The sequence below is a fragment of the Perca flavescens genome, chromosome 20 (genome assembly GCF_004354835.1).
Source record: "Perca flavescens isolate YP-PL-M2 chromosome 20, PFLA_1.0, whole genome shotgun sequence".
In the NCBI taxonomy this organism is placed as follows: Eukaryota; Metazoa; Chordata; class Actinopteri; order Perciformes; family Percidae; genus Perca; species Perca flavescens.
In genome coordinates, this window is record NC_041350.1 from 16,266,959 (window position 1) to 16,284,322 (window position 17,364).

The 17,364-nt window shown below is 40.0% G+C and overlaps 1 protein-coding gene across 2 annotated transcripts in view; it reads right to left on the minus strand.

Moving 5' to 3' along the window:
- Positions 1–25: 25 nt before the first annotated feature.
- ltk (leukocyte receptor tyrosine kinase) overlaps positions 26–17,364 on the minus strand; it is a 65,370-nt gene continuing 48,031 nt past the window's right edge. For both annotated transcript variants that reach the window (XM_028565153.1, XM_028565154.1), the window contains exons 20-29: positions 9,429–9,615; positions 9,209–9,299; positions 8,577–8,641; positions 7,280–7,409; positions 7,102–7,199; positions 6,159–6,251; positions 5,794–5,895; positions 3,681–3,815; positions 3,261–3,351; positions 26–3,144 (exon numbers count right to left, since the gene is read on the minus strand). In XM_028565153.1, the coding sequence (XP_028420954.1) occupies positions 2,104–3,144; positions 3,261–3,351; positions 3,681–3,815; positions 5,794–5,895; positions 6,159–6,251; positions 7,102–7,199; positions 7,280–7,409; positions 8,577–8,641; positions 9,209–9,299; positions 9,429–9,615 (2,033 nt within the window). In that variant the 3' untranslated portion in view covers positions 26–2,103. The remainder of the gene's footprint in view (positions 3,145–3,260; positions 3,352–3,680; positions 3,816–5,793; positions 5,896–6,158; positions 6,252–7,101; positions 7,200–7,279; positions 7,410–8,576; positions 8,642–9,208; positions 9,300–9,428; positions 9,616–17,364) is intronic.

Sequence of the window (17,364 nt, forward strand, 5' to 3'; positions counted from 1 at the left end):
TCTGATCAAACTCACACAAAAAAGATCAATATATGTTGATTTATTAGGGGCACAGTTAGGTTAGAGGAAAGTGTGAATGACAGTATATTGCATAGAATGCCTTTGCATTTTTGGGGTTGAGGCATAACACCCTCAGCTACATAACGAATACAAAAACAAGAACTTTTCAATGAGTGTAAAATAAAATGCACCAGGCCATGAAAACACAATTTTTCTAAATGGCACAAATCTCTCGCTTAAAAGGAGTCTTTAGAAAACAATTGAAATTGCCTTTTCTAAAAGAAATTCTTTTCAAGTAGACTGTTAAGCAACCAAGATAGAATTCACTAATATCAACCGGCCTGAGCATAAAAAACATATACAGAACCCTTATATAAATGTAACCATTCATTCAACATACTAAAAAATAAACTATCGACACGTTTAGGCTCAAAATAAAGACACGTTGGATAAACCTACCAAATTGATTAAATATGAATAATCTAAAAACATAAATACTGAATAGAGATTTTAACAATTGAATCATTGATTAATTGTATGAACTGAGATACCTGCAGCAGCATGTTTGGTATATCAAGGCTGAATACCTCACCCTGCTGAGTAAACATAGGTACTACCAGCACTACATCAGTACAGTAGATGCAGTGCAGAGGTATTGAATGGCAGTGATCAACTACAAATACAGATCCATCACTAGCATAACAAAATACAAATAAAAGATAAAATGGCTACAAATGCAATGGGTTAGTCCAGTGTACAGAGAGGAGAGTACAAAAATAGCAAATATTTTCACAGCTGCATGGTAATCAAATTCTACACACGTATGAGACCTCCTGAAATCCAAGTAAATATCGAGACAAAGGGAAAGAGAATTGTCAAAAATATGCAAAGCCAAATCAAGATTTATGTCATCTGGCTTAAAAAAAAAAAAAAAAAAAAAAAAAGTCTCAGCACAAGCGCCACTTACTTACAGAACATACAGAAAGTGTTTTTAGTAACGAGGAGTCAGTGCACACTAAAAACTATTTAACTCCTTAAGGGAATAGTTTCTTGCAGAGAGTTAGATGAGGAAATCGATAACAGTAATGTCTGTACAGTAAATTGGAAGCTACAGCCAGCAGCCGTTTAGCTTAGCTCACCACAGAAAAGTATTTCTCGGCCAGGAGCAGCGACTTTCTGGAGTCTTGTCTTCAGTGTGAGGTTTCCAGGAAACCAGTAGTGACTCTGTCCCTGGCTGTCTTTGAACATCTGACCAAACCAGCAGCATCAACTGGGAAGAGGTCAAAGTCACTGGCCAGGAGTTTTAGGTTTATGATCTCGTGTGTACCGCCGCTTGTTTATCACATGACCTAAATTCCATACTTCTCTGATCCATCTCCATGACAACTGAGCAAACTCCATCTGCTGGGGAAGCGTTGGAAACACCAAGTAAGTAGACCATGTGTTAAGAGAAAACATCAAAGTTATCGCAGTATATTAGGCGGATGTGTTTTCACATTATTTAGGGTGAAAACAAATCAGAATCACAGAAGTGTACCGTGTACCGTAAGTCCCTAAAGTATGCATACACTTATAAATAAAATTGTTTTCTGATTATCAAACTTTTGAAATGAATAACTCTAAAACAAAAACACATGCTTGGAGATTCTCTTCCCAATGGCTCAATATATTTGGCTTGTTATGGTACACTGTACACTTATTACTACAAATTCTAACATTGTTTACTATAATAAAACATATACTACTGCCAAAGCTTTCATGATAAAAACAAATAGGTAGAAAAGGAGTCCAACTACAGCACTACAGTAGTATGTAGTCATTGAAAAAGCGCAGGGCTGCGTTTCAGCTTCAGTGTTTCAGCTACCAGTGTACCAGAGGTACAAAAAAAGAGCGGTGGCTCTCTACATTACAGCGTGGAGGAGTGTTTGTCTTTTCCAGCATTAAACGCTAACAATTTGATTTTGTGGCTCTCAGACCGTGACGGAGCCCTCATGCTTTTTCTTCTGGAAATACAGAACTCCAGTCTAAGGTTGTGAGGAAAGGGGTTCCAGGTGACATTTCAATTTTATATCAATCAAAATCCCTGTTACAGTACGCCGTTTCTTAGATAGGGGTAACGCTGAGGTCTTCAGACAGTGAAAAGCCTGAGTCTCGGTCACGTGTGGGTTTCTCAGCTTTGGTGTGTCTCCTCACGTCCTCGTGTCCGTAGCTGGCGTGGCGCTTCAGCAGCAGCTTCGGCATACAAGATGAGTTGGTATGGAGGCCTAATGCCAGACCCAAGCTTGTCCCTGAGGAGACACTGGGGGCAGAGCTGGTGTTTGTGGTGGCTTCTGCGGCTTTGGGCAAAACCGGGGACAGGCTCTCTGCCTCGTAGCTTTGCTCATCGTAGGCATAGTTGACGTTGCCACAGGGAAAACTCTGGAGCTTAGCCAGCTCCACACCAGCTTTTATGGTGCCACCTGTTGGGGTCTTATGGGAGGACGTGCTTGAGGCAGCTTGAGCCTGGGAGGACGAAGATGGAGTTGGGGAAGGGCTAAGGTGGACGCTGTTGGTGCTGTCGCACCCAGCCTCGTTGTTCTCCAAGGCTGGGTTGCAGGTCTGAGGAGCCTGTGTGTTGGAGGTGGAGGAAGCAGAGCTTGAGAGTGGCACGGACTGAGTGTGGGCAAGTGTTTTTTTCCCCCGGAAATTTTCCAAAACCCAGGAACCGTACGTGGGGTTCCACAGGTTCTTTGTCTTGTTCTTCAGCCTCTGGCTCCCTGAGGAGGAGCCGTTTCTGGAGCAAGGTTGGTGATGAGGAGTCTCAGGATGGAGCCAGTGGCCTCCTGCTGAAAAACCAGGAGCAGGAACAGGCTCAGCCCAGGACGGCTCCAGAGCCTCACGGCATGATGTCACTTCATGGTGGACAGGTTGGGTCCTCTGGAGGAGTAGAGAGGGTTTGGTAGGCTGTGGGCAAAGAGGGGTTGGACCCAGGCCCATAGAGGAGTGATCCAGCTGGGGGGAGGAAGCCTGGGAAACAGCATGGGACACCAGGAGTGGAGTGAGGCTGGTGGAGGTGTGGTCAGAGGCACGGTTTATGGTGCCACCATCGTCCTCTGCGGTGGGGGTGTATTCAAATGGTAGGGGTGTGTTGATCACATCTGGGTCCTGAGTAATGAAGGGGAAAGGAAATAAAAAAAAAACAGAATAAAGATTAGAGTAAATCAATATTATATTTATTTAACTAATTGTATGTATAAAGTCAGTTGTGATATAGAGCATACCTGAGAGCAGTAGTTAATTCTCTCCAGGATAGTAGAGAAGTTAGGCCGGTGCTCGGGACAGTGCTGCCAGCACTGGGTCATGATCCGATAGCTACGTACATAGGAACCGACACAAATTACAGATATATTGTTTAAGCTACTGTACGTGTCAAATGAATCATCTTATAAAATAAGTAAATGTAATACTATTAGACAAATGGTATTATGATAACATAACAATCCCGACAGTTTATATATTATTTTTAAGAGAGAAAAGAAATGGAAAAAAACTACCAGAAAGTTCAATTAATTCCACGTCAAAGGCGGTAGACCAGGCAGAATCTGTGCCATAAAGTCATCCCTAAAATCATCCTAGCTGTGCACTGCTTCAACTTTACGTCCAGGCTCATCTCTTTTGATGCATTTCCTGTCAGTACTCACACAGGCCCCGGACAGCTCTTGGGAGGATCCATCCGGCCTCCACTGGTGACAAACTCCAGCACCTCTTGGTTGGTTTTACAGGGATACGGCATGTAACCCAGAGAGATGATCTCCCACAGCAGCACCCCAAATGACCTGCAGGGGGAGAGACAGATCAACAACTGAGTTGAACCTTGCCTTGGCTGAACCCTGCTCATGTTCCTCACACTGAGGACACCAGAATCATTCTGAAAGCACTGCCAGGAAGCTTCTGTTTTAACATTTATAGAAACCAAATTAGATGCATAGTTATACAATGTATTAATGATAATAAATATAGATATCACATTATTAAAGATTATCTAATTTCTTTCAACTTTTTCGGTTTCTACATGTTTATTTTGGACAGATAGGTATATATCTTTAGTTTCTGCAAAAGTTAAGAAGCATTTTCCCACACTTGGCTTTGAGTTCTGAAAGGGAAAGCTACACAAGCCAGCACTCTTGTTTTTTATTTGTTCTGCTGGAAAATGACTCCTTTTCCTAACAACTATAGTTCTCTGTGGTCAAATTGTAAATTGAGTTTCATGGACAGCTGATTAAATCAGCTGTCTCCACATACAAATTCTGGTTGCATATATACAAAGACTTTTATAAAACTTGATCTTTAAAATATAATTTCTTCCAGCCATCAAACTGAAATTGTATTGCCTAATTCCATACTAAATATCTGACTTACTTTGTCATGGGAAAAGTGGTTTGGACACTGCTTCTCACAGCATTTGTTGAGATTGCTCTGTCTCTCGAATACAGATGCTGTGCTGTCTTGCTGCAATTAGGTGCTGAGATATTCAACATCTGGCATTAGTTGTTTATTGTCCAGATTATTATTTTTTTTTACTAATGCGCAATGTCTAGCACCACATTTGGCATGAACACATGATATTCAACATGTATTAAAGACCTACACATTTGTGTCAGGTTAAAGTAACATACTCTTCAATAAGAGGTCTCAAACCGAGTAAAAAGGAAACTAGTCTATATCAACAATGTTTTATTTCTGGGATTGCTCCAATGCCAAAGATATATAACTAAATAAAGGAAAGGGAAAAAGCCAAAAAGCATAATATGAGCACTTTAAAACCTGTCACCGGTTGCACTTTTCCAAAACTAAACTGAATAGAATCGTCCCCTCTATTTCTGCCACCTGTGATAAATGTAAGTCGGCTCTCGGGCATCTTTTCTGGTCCTGCTCTAAGCTCACTAGGTTTTTGGTTTTCTCCTCCTTGTGTCAAAAAGTGGCTAAATGATATGGTTTGTTGTTTACACCTTGAAGAAATTTGGTTTTCGCTGTCTAAATTCCACGCTAAATTCAAAATATATAAGAATTTAATTTAATATATTCAAGATATGGGGCCCTTTCATAGAGCACATCAGAAGGGGAAAACCACAAACTGGACTTTTTCTTTTTGTGTGTGCCTGCAACACATTGTATTGTTCTTGTCTTATATCCACACTCTGGGACTGTGATATTCCAACTGCTGTGGGCCAGCCTTGATCCCTTCTGGCCTCCTGGACTATTTCTGACCATCTCTCTATGAGTGGGCAGTTTGCGGCATCTGGTCTTATAAATTGACATGTACATGTACACATTTCTTTTCCTTGTACTAAGTGAGTTGGTTTTTTTTCTTCTTTTCGATGGGTTTTTGTGTTACATTGCCTTTTGTATGTGATTGTCCTTATATTGTTATCCTGAAAATGTGCATAAATAAAATTTACACACAAAAAAAACAAAACAGTATGTAGATGTTTTTGTCTAATAAAAAGGTTATAGCGGGCTTCATTATGTCACTGATTCTAAAGTGATTTCAAAATGTTATATATAGCTGGGATAACTGACAAAAATGTGACATAAACATCAATAAATTAATGTAGCTACTTAATGAATAAATAAAAAATACTGGTATTTTGTCATTCTTTGACTGATATGATCGTAAAATATGTATTAAATTGCATTCAAAGTGATCTTGTTGTTTTAAAAAGTGCCCTTTTTTTGCTTGAGCAGCTGCCCCCCAAAATGTCTGTGCAAGTTCCTGAAACTTGCTGCTGTTTATATTGTGTTTAGTGTTCATACCATGTATCAGTCTTGCAGGTGAAGATTCCCTCCATGAAGGCCTCCGGTGGCATCCATTTGACTGGCAGCATAGCACGACCACCTTTCCTGTAATAACTTGCTCTGAGGAAGAAAAAATAAATCGGATTTAGGAATGTCCATTTATCATCAGTTTAGAAGGGAAGGTAAACACCACAAGGCCATGAACTCTGTGAGTAACTTTTGAATCCGGCCCCACGGAGGATAATCAGATAGCTTTTCAAATGGTTCACCATTCACCACATCAACCTAATGCTGCCCGGACTCCTGCTACCATTATCGTAAGTCATTGTGTGGGCTTTGCTACGTGGACTGCCATGAAGTGTGTGAAAATTCAGCATACAGACCTGTATATATCTCGTGCCATGCCAAAGTCTCCAATTTTGGCCACTCGGTCTGGTCCAGGGCAGGAAAGCAGGCAATTTCTAGCAGCAATGTCTCTGAAAAATACAGGCTCTGTTACTAAATGTAGCTTCATAATGGCATTTAACTCCCTAACCCACCATATTCATTTACTGTATACAAACTAAGTTATTGAAAAAAAAAATTTGTTAAAGGAAATTGATATAAAGATGGGTACAACCAATTTTGACCTTGATTCACCTAAAAAGGTGCTGAGTTTCCTGCTGCAAGAGAATGTTAACAAAGTTCACTTGTAACACAAAGAGTTCAGAAAATCTATCAAATGTGTGGCTGATAATGGAACAGTCTGTAACTAATTGTGTATACATGAGGAAATTATCATCACCATTTTTGTCTTGATTTTTAATCCTGTTAACAATAAATTCCTGGATTTAAAGCTATAGTGCGTAGTTTCTGCCGCCCCCATGAGGAATTCTAAGTAATGACAACAACAATGTCGGCAAGTCCACATGATACAGCCTTTCGTGATCGCGCACGCGCCCCAACCCCTCCTCCGCGAAGTTGCAAATAGAAACGGAGGACTATATAATAAGTTGGACTCTTCAGAAGAGGTAATTATTGTCACTCGAGCTTCTGCGAGGGAAAGTCACCGGACACCACAATCTTAGCCATGCTGAGAAATACAGAGAGAGTTGAAAGGTTTTAATAAGCTTTGTAGCAATTCATTTGGCAATGGCTTGAATGTGAAGAACGTTCATTATTATTAAGAAGTTACGCACTAAAGCTTTAACAAAAATAGTGAGGGCTAATGCCATTATACTCATTCAAGTGTTTTTGTTGCAGTAGAAGGGGCAGTGCCTAAAACATCTCATTTTGGTGTAGTTTAAACTGAGCTCTTAGCAGTAATAACTGGGTGTGGATCTGAACCTGTGTATGAAGTGGTTCTCCTCCAGGTAGTGACAGCCGAAGGCGATGTCTCGGGCCATCTGCAACAGCTCCCGCATGGTGAGAGAAGAGGTCTGGCCCTGGATACAGCACAATTTAGTTTAATATACCACACCTACCCACCCACCCACCCACCCACAAAAGTGCAGTGCAGACTTACAGCTCGTGGCCTGTTCTGTCTCAGGAAGCTCTTCATGTCTCCTCCTGTCATCAGCTCTAGCAGGATGAAACGTGGCAGGATGTTCAAACTGACGCCGATGCAGCGCACAATGTTGTCGTGGCTGAATTTGCTGCAAGGACAAACCGTGATAACAAAACTTGCGTTAGCACAGCAGGCCTGCACTTCTGTGTGTTAATCATATTAAATGTGCTGTGTGTTTGTGTATAGACATGCTTGATACAACTGAGCAAGAGAAAGAAAAACACATGACAATGTAGATGGGAGAAGAGGTTTGATCAAAAGTTGTTTGAGAGTTTTGTCCTGCAAAAACTATACAACAACTAAATTTTGCATTCCTTAGTACAGTACATTTCAAGACTGTGCTAAAGGCCCTTTTTAAAAACTCTAATTGCAGCAAAAAAACTCTTAATCTTACTTATTTCTGACTGCTGCACACCTAGAAACTGTTGTGTCATTAGCTGGGGCATAATTGGATATTGAACATTTTTAATAGTGTTGCTATTGGAATAATGCTACATGGAATGTAGTTAATGTAGTCTAAATGTCTGGGGCTCTAAAATGTTACAATAAATAAACAATAAAATGAACAAATCTTCGGCACCTAGTTAAGAGAAATGTGACCCTAAAATCCTTAAAATGTATGTAAGTGAAAATGTCAGAGTGCACAGGGACAGACTTGTCAGCACAGATTAAGTTTTGAGTAAAACAGTGAAAATCCTGATTTGGTATATGCCAAGTTTGACATATTTTCTCGAATAGTTCAAAAAGGGACTTTTAGATGAAGGGATTTTTGCTGACAGGTTTCATCAGTATCTCACCTGTCAGGGTGCTATCTTTTTCACAATTGAAACTTTTGGACCAAAAATAAAGCGAAAATGCACAACAGATGTTTGGGAAGGAGATGTATTACTGATGCTTACTAATTAACATCACACAGATCATAAACTAAAATTAAGTTAGCTGTATTAAAGTTATTTTACCAAGAATATAATATATATAATATAAAATAGACTCACAGACACGATTGTCCTTGACTAAACGGCCTCTCACATAATTAAGCTGAAACAACCAGCTAATTATAAAAGAGGTCAACATCTGTGCTACATTATAGTAGTGGTTTGATTTCTAGTGAGTAGAGTTTCACATCTGGCTCCAGCTGTTATCTCCTCTAACTCAGAAGCCAGCAGCTGTCTGATGATGTGAGCACACTGCTGCTTCACACGTGTGCTAAAGGATGCATTGGGTGACTCAATGTCTGAACCGCAATATGGTGCACCTCATAATCAGGGCCTCCATCAGGAAATCCATTTCATCCTGTTCGGAGCAGATTTCTGGAAGAGTCTGTAGAGCAGAAAGAATCGGAGAAGCAGTTTGAGTGTGTGCCATTGTCAAGAGAAAAGATATCAGAGCTAATCAGCAGACCATTGAAAAGAAAACCCATGTGGAGCTCACTCAGCTTTTTTCATTTTTTAACATTGTAGTTTTTAAGCCAAGTGATCTGAGGGAATTGACTGACTTCTTTTTTACAGTCAATAATCATTCTGTGCAGTCATGACAATTTAGCAGTATGTGATTTCATTTTTGCATTAAATGCATTCAATTCCAATGTACTTGTATGGCCCTGTACTTGTGCAAATGGCATAAACATCTATTCTAGTCATTGTACAGATTTTTTTACACAACAAACCATATCATATATCAAATTATGGAGTCAGTAAAGCAAATAATTCTTAAATTTCTAAATAAACGCATTAGAAAAACTCTTTTCAAATTCTTCATGTGCTTGTGACCTTTAGATCAAAGAGGTAGGAGCACCCCTGTGGGATGTTGTTGAGTTGATTAAATGTAATGAGCATAACTCCTCGTGCGGAGCCATCTTCTGACATTTAGGTGCAACTTGTCTCTGACCTTTATGGCCACCTGCATGGGGCCGTTATCACTGCTAATCCCCAGAACTTGTCCTTCATAGACTTCACCAAATGCACCATGGCCAAGAGCCCTGAAAAAAAACAGGTGGAAAATACAACAACTGACGTGAAAACATCAGTAAAAAGACAATATGTGTACTGTAAGTATGGGCAGAACCTCAAACTGATATTTTGACATTGTGTCCAGGTGTGTGCTGTACCTGAGAAGTGTTATGTTTTTGCGCGGTACTTCCTTCAGTTCGTTGAGTGAGGCGGCCTTCCCTGCAAAACAATAGTTGGGGTTGTAGTCGGTCATGATGGTGGAGGAGCGGATCTTGCTCAGCTTGTACTCTGGACTCTGCAGACGCCCCCTCACTGCGTACAAGTCGTTTTTCCTGCGGTACCACACTAAAGACAGAGACAAGACAAGTGTCTTTTACTTCAAAGTCTAAGAGAGTTTAAAAAAACAAACAAACAAAAATAAATAAATCACAACCCTAACTGGACCCCACACTTGCACGTAAGTTGTAGTAGCAACTTCCTGACTATCTGCTAAATGTAGGAGCAGTAACACAAGGAGGGGTCAAGCCGCATCTGAGTTGTCGATGCTTATCAATGGAAAAACAACATTCTTAGGGCCAGTGGGGAAAATAGTTGGTTCACAGACAGCCACTTTGATGTGGGGAAATCAATGTTCCCCTTTAAGAAGATCAATCCTTCCACACAAAAACACAATGTTTTGCAGGATGTCCACTCCTTGGTCACTGCTCCTAGTCTGTGCCAGTGAGTTTGGACTCACCCGCCGTGGAGGCAGCCCACATCCCTAATGCAGGTTGGTAGTCTGCCAGGGAGGGGGGGCGTTGCGTGCAGGTAAGAGGTGCCGTCGAGCCATCGCCCGGTGCAGATGCTAGGGACTCGGGGGGTTGTGATGAGGGGTGGGGTTGAGGAGGAGAATGGGGAGAAGGAGGAGCAGATGGGGTGCCCAGGGAACAGACTACCTCCCTGCATGGGGGAGAGCTCAGGTGGAGAGACACTGTTAACCTGACGGGTGTGTGTTGGTGTGCTTTTTGCAACAATTAAGTGCACAAATGTCATGCGTTTGTTTTAGTATTTGACTTATTCACTTGCAGACTCACACAATTACAGTTAGCAGTTAGTGAGGAAGTCAGACTAAATTGCTCAATTTTTCATAAAAAGGTTGTGCACAGAAGTCAGTTCAGTTTGCACTTTGCTTGCTAAGTTTAGAAGTACAATATCATGGTGTTACACTAGAGAGCGGTTTGTTGATGACTGATAGTAATTAGCAAAACAACCATCTTATCTGCCATTAATATCCGTCTGATTACACTGAGTGCATTTACTATATGTAGAACTACAGCTAACCAAACTCAAACTTTGTTGTATTTTTGTTTCACATACTAATACTCATATTCACATATTTTTATTTGTTTTCTCAGAATGTTGTGAATTTATTTAATTATTTTTGAAAATGCCATTTATCTGATAATATTTGGTGGCAGGCAGTTTGAATTGCCTTGTGTCGGAATCGTGCTCTATAAATAAACTTTGATCTTAACCCTACTTCCACTTGTTGTCAATGTATTTCCCATTTTGTATGAGTGCCATATAAACATTGATGCCCATTTCCTTAAATCTCCTGAAAGGATGGTGCTCCCCTATAAATGTTTTAACTTGTCTAAATCAGCAGGAAGAACCAATTTATCAAAATATTCTCAACATTCATTAATCTGGTATTCTACTGTTGTAAAAAACAACAACATTGCTTCCAATGTGAATTTCACACATTTACATTAGCATCTAATACTAGTACATATCATCTGAGGGTCTACCACTAGAAATTATTATCATCATCAAGTGATGTGGAGCTAATCTACCCAATTTAAAAAAAGTTGTTCAATCTCTTTCTAGAGGCCGCAGATTTAATTTTGCTACACAATACAAAAGTGTTAGCTAGAGCGAAGAACATACTGATGATTAAAGATGATCATCAGAACCTGGGGGATGGAGCCTGGTCAGCCCTCAAGAAGACATGGGAAAGGGATCTGATTATTACACTGTATGATGAGGAGTGGGACAGAATTAATATGAATATTAAAACTATGTCACATGATGTAAGGGTGCACCTCATTCAGTTAGAGATTATGCATCACTTCTATAGGAAGCCCTCCAGATTGTTTAGACTTGGTTTGAAAGACAACAAATTGTTGGAAATGTAAAACAGAGGACGGCCAATTACTTCATGTCCTATGGTCCTGTGATAAGGTCAAGGAATTTTGGACAGGGATACATTATAACCTGTGTCAGATTGCAGTTCAGTTCAGCTCAATTTTATTTATATAGCACATTTATAAACAACCATAGTTGACCAAAGTTCTTAACAAGCTCAAAAAACCCAAAATGATAATATACACAAACGATACACAATACAAAATAACCAACAGTAGAAAAAAAGGACAAGGTGTCAAAGCTCAACTTGAATTGAAAGCCAACGAATAGTAGTGGGTCTTAGCAACTGTTCTTATATGAATAGGTAAACTATTCCAGAGGTTTGGAGCAGCTACTGCAAAGGCTCAGTCACCTTTATTTTTTAATCTGAATCTGGGCACATCGAGGAGCATCTGATTGGAAGACCTCAGTGCTTTGACAGGTGTGTGGACATGTAAAAGCTCCAATAAATAAGAAGGCCACAACCTATTTAAAATATTAAAAACAAGCAATACAATTTTAAAATCATTCCTGAAATAGACAGGAAGTCAGTGGAGCGTTGCCAAAACTGGTGTAATCTGGTCACGCCTTTTGGTCCCGGTTAAAAGTTGAGGTGCTGCGTTCTGGACTAACTGTAACCAACGAACGGATGACTGATCCAATCCAACATATAAAGAGTTACAGTAGACTAATCAAGACGTAATTGATATCTGGAAATGGAGTGAGGAGACTTCACAGATGGCCGATTTGGATGTCTTGAGATTAGATGCAGCTTTATTCGGACCTATAACATACACACTCGAGTGGGATGCATGCACAGATCAGTTTCTCACTGAACACTAAGTGAACATACTCCTTTATACCGTTTGGCCTCACATCTAGAGAACCAGTTGTCAATCACATAATCATAACTGTCGGGTAGGCCCTTCCAAAGGTCACAGGTGAAGAGGACATATGTTGTTATTCAGCTCTCCTTCGCACGAAACGTAATAATTACACCTGGAGAATATTAGTTCTCATGGCCTCCGATCCTGTCATGGTGTCATACCCAGATGTTTCCCATATATATCACCACACGGGGCCCTCACATCAACAGTCGGCATTTGAGTTTCACACACATAATAACCCTATGTGATATATTGCATAAGATTTCTTTGAAAGCATGCAGACTTAATATTCAACTTATCAGTAATAAATGAATGTATGACTCTTTCGAAGTCTTTGCGTAGCAGGTAGGACTTGACCTTAGCCAAAAGTCTCAGCTGGAAGAAAGTGGTTTTAATAACAGAACTAATCGGGTTGTCAAATTTAAAAGCACTGTCAAAAATCACACCCAGATTCTTGGTAAAAGGACGAATATGGGAACCTAAAGTACCAAGAGCATCTACACAGGCACAAACATGTTCAGCACGACCAAACACAACAATTTCAGTCTTATTGTTATTGAGACAGAGAAAATTCAGATCCAACCATATTTTGAGATCTCTCAAGCAGTTAAGCAAAGGCAGAAGTGTGTCCTTATCACTGTTTTTTACAGGCAAACAGATTTAGTACATCATCTGCAAAACAATGGGACGAAATGTTATGTTTTTTTTTTTTTTTTTTTTTTTTTTTTTTTTTTAAATGGACCCCAAGGGCAGCATGTTCAGAGAAAAGAGCATGGGTCCCAAAATGGAACCTTGGGGGACCCCACAAGAAAGAGGGGCAGAAGATGAAGAGCAATTACCAAGGTGGACAGCTAAACTCCTATCTGTCAAGTAAGATTCAAACCACTTGAGGGCTATGCCCGTAATGCCACCACTTTGTTTGAGGCGGGATAAAAGAATAGAGTGGTTGACAGCACTAAAACAGCTGAGTTTCCTGAGTCAACCGCTAAGAGAAGGTCGATAAAATATCTTAGAAGGGCAGTTTCAGTACTTAAAACCAGACTGGAACTTGTCATAAATAGTAAAATCATCTAAAAATGATTGAAGTTGATTAAAAACAACCCTTTCCGAGACTTTTGATGGAAAGGTAAGTTTGGAAATAGGTCTAACATTAGAGAAAACTGAAGGATCCAGATTCTTCTTTTTTTTTTTAAAGTGGTTGCACAACAGCATGTTTAAAAGCAGCTGGAACACACCCTGAGCTGAGAGATTTATTAACCAAAGGATAAAATACTCGACCCAACAGTGTTAAAAACATCTTTGAGCATACAGGGAGACTGTCCAGCAGGCCGTTTGCAGGACGAAGCTGCTTAACTATGTCAGAGAGAAGGTGGAATGAAACTGGCTCAAACTGCTAGAAGACAGCTGGACATAAAGGAGGGACAGAGGGGTCACTGGTAAAAGCAGTGTATAAAAAACTCAGACCAGGAATTTTATCAATGAAGTGTTTCAGGAAGTTTTCACACAATGTGGATGGCACAGCACAGTCAGTTTCGCAAGGGTTGAAAATAGAGTTAAACACTTTAAAAAGAACCTGAGGCCTCTGGGTGTTACTAGCAACCAGGTGAGATAAAAAAATTGTTTTAGCAGATTTAACTGCTCCCTAGTATTAATGTGTCCTGTAAAATTTCTAATGACACTTTGAGTTTATCCTTTTTCCACTTTCTCTCAGCTTTTCTGCAGGCACGTCTGAGAGAGCGGGTAGCAGGGGCGCAACTACCCAGTGTCAGAGGGGTATGCAACAACAATTTTGGCGCCCAAAAAAAACATATAAATAAATAAGTGTGCCCCCCGTTCTGATATGTTTACTACGTCCCCGCTGTCAGACATAGGCTAACTGTTATATTTTCCATCTCTGTCTGCACTATTTTTTCCCCAAAAAGAACACAGTGAATAGGTTGGTCAACAGAACTTCAAACCATAGTGGACATTTAGTTTTGTGTGGTCTAACTAACAGAACTCCTACCTGATGTCATCACTGGGCTCATCTCTAGCCATCGCCGACCTCATGTCTGTCTCATTCACTCCTTGCCTGTGCTCTTCTCCACTAAGACATATTGTCAAACAAACATGTATTAGTTTTTCCATAATATTAAGAAATTAATCTGTTGGTATCAAGTGCCTGCCCCTACACTTCCACCTAATGTTAGACCTACCCGTTGCCTTCCCCTGTCTTTCCTGATCCACCATCCTCACACCTGAATGAAATGAACTCACTGAAATACAGCAGCCTCAATTCAATTCTTAAATCAGCCTAGTGATGGCATTAGATAAGACAACTATTATGCAATAAGGTTTTGCTGCTGTTTTTTTGGGATTTTAAAAAGTACAAAGAGACCTTTAAATAGTGAGAGAGAGAGAGAGAGAGAGAGGTGACCCTGTAATTACAGCTTCCATATCACCCAACAGATGTACAGATGTATAGGCCTAGCCTGTATGTCTGACAGCTAATGGTAACAAAATATATTAATGATTCCATGGTAAAGCAAAGTTATAGCATTAGTTATGTTTTCCAGATTCTTGTCATTTATTGTACATGCTACCTTATATTTTCCAGTTTTCAGCTCAGCAACCTCAATTCTGCATATTCTAAGCTAGCTGTAAACCCCCATTTGGCTGCTACATTCCCAGTGTTAGCAAACGCTAGCTAGTCTGTTAACATGAATATTTACAAGCCTCCAAGCACAGACGTCCCACTTTAAATCCTACCTGTTGCCTTTCACCATCCACGTATTTAACTACTGTTGCATCCCTTGACATGCCATCTCCTTTTCCCTCTTTTTCTATTTTTAGCCCCCGACAGCTTTTTTGCTTTATCCATCTTTTTCCACAGACAACTCACTACTGTACCTGTTCGCTCAGCGCTCACGGCACCCCCACTCGCGATATTACGAATCCTACTATGGCCACGCCAAGACCGGACCCGCCCTTCAATAGCCCGGGTCTTGGCGTGGCCATAGTAGGGAGCGCCCATTGACATATATAAACGGGAATCTTATGAGACAGGGCGCCTACTCAAGCCTGTTAGTCCTTTACAATGTTATATAATAACATTGAGGAAATGCAGAAATGATTTAGAAACGCACAAAAGCAGCTACATATAGAAAACACCAAAATAAATATTAGTAACTTTTTTTTTTTTTTTACCATCGCTTTGACGCCCCCAAACGCCCTATGCGCCGCATATAGCGCATACCCACTTTTTGCGCCACTGGCGGGTAGTATCATTCAGCCACGGTTCTGAAAGTGGCTTTACTGCGTTTCTTTCTCAGTGGAGCAACAGTGTTCAATATCTCAGTACAAATATAGTCAAAGAGGTTGGGGAGTTCCTCAACATTAAGATTACAATCTTCGAGACTGTACAACACTGAGCCTTTAAAAGCAGCAGAAAGGCAGGTTAATTGCACGCACACAGTGTGCAGGAGCAACAGTAGAAACGTCCGAGCTGGGGACAACCACAGTAAATAAGACCGGCAGATGATCTGAAATACACGTGTCGCATATTTCACTAATGGCAACACCTAAACCATATGACAGCACTAGGTCCAAAGTATGTCCTTTTTCGTGTGTTGGGCCAGTGACAGACTGCGTGAGATTAAAAGAGTCAATACGATTAAGAGAATCCTTAGACATCTGCTGTGGTGTTAGATTTAAGTTCACCAGAACGGGTCTCACTCGAATCATTACTAATCTTCCTCTATATTAATACAAAATGTCTGTCTTGTCGTTGGCCCAAAGTTGTCAAGAACTTTTGCTTTTGGGTTGGTTTGCTTTGAGTTGAAAAACTGAAATTACCTTGCTCAGGTCTCACTGTCAATGAGGAAAAATAATCTCCATATTGCTCCTTTAATTCATCAGCTTTATTTTTATTTATCACTTTCCTTACAGGAGGTTTATTGCATGTATTAGTTCAGTCAAAACCCCAAACTGCTTTTGCCATGCCTAGTTGTCTCGTCAGCCCGCGTACAAGCCCAGAGAACAGAAAATGTGGTTGATATTTTAAAGGAAGTCAATGCTGTGCTGATTTCTCCAGAGGCCCTAACACCAAAACTGAATGTGGAAAAGAAAGACTCTTCCACTGTTGAGTTTTACTTAATATTCAGCACTTTCAGTGAGGTTATCGAGAGGACGAGAGAGAGGGAGAATCTACTGTGTTCAAACACCTTAAACAGCCCTTTGTGGAGGATTAGTGGGTCGACCGAAATGTCAGGATTCCCTTCCTAATTATCTGCAGCAGATGGTTGTCAAAAAGGTGACAAAGGTGTAAAAAAAAGTGTAAAAGCTGTATAATCCCTCGCTGTCCTATATTATTGCAGAATGACTGCATATGTTGTTGTTACAACTGCATACAAACTGTGCATATATTTAAAGTGTCTGCGGTTAATCAAGCTAGATTTAGTATAGAAGTCAACATTAAACATTATACATTGCATAGCAGCTTTTGAGACCAAGATAAATACTAATGCAATATTAGTAGCATTAGGTGATGTTATAATCATAATTCATCTTACATATTAGACTGTGGTCATCTTTTAATTCCTCAGTTGTCTTTCTTTCTCTTTCCTAGAGTGTTATTGCCACTGAGTAGTAAAATGAAAACTGGTTAATTGTTAATTCCTTAATTATTCCTATTTTAAGCAGTTGATTTGTGCAAGAATCAACAGTAAAGCATTTTACAGCATGTCTGACTGTCAGATTGTCCCAGATTACAAAAATCAAACAAATAAAAAAATCAAACCAATCTGGTCATCTCTACATTCAAAACCAAATACTCTTCATTAGTGATTTTTGTAATCACAGCTCTAGTCTTTTTGCTATATCCTAATGCCCCAGGGATAAGATAACGGTTTAGCTTCTATCACAGTTCTCTATTATCCCATATTGTTATGTAATCTTCATGTCTTATAATCATTGTTTCTTCAGTTGTTTTTTTTCACAAGCATAACGCCTGACATTTACTGCTGTCTGATCTCACTCATCAGTACACATCTCCAGCTGAGGAGAA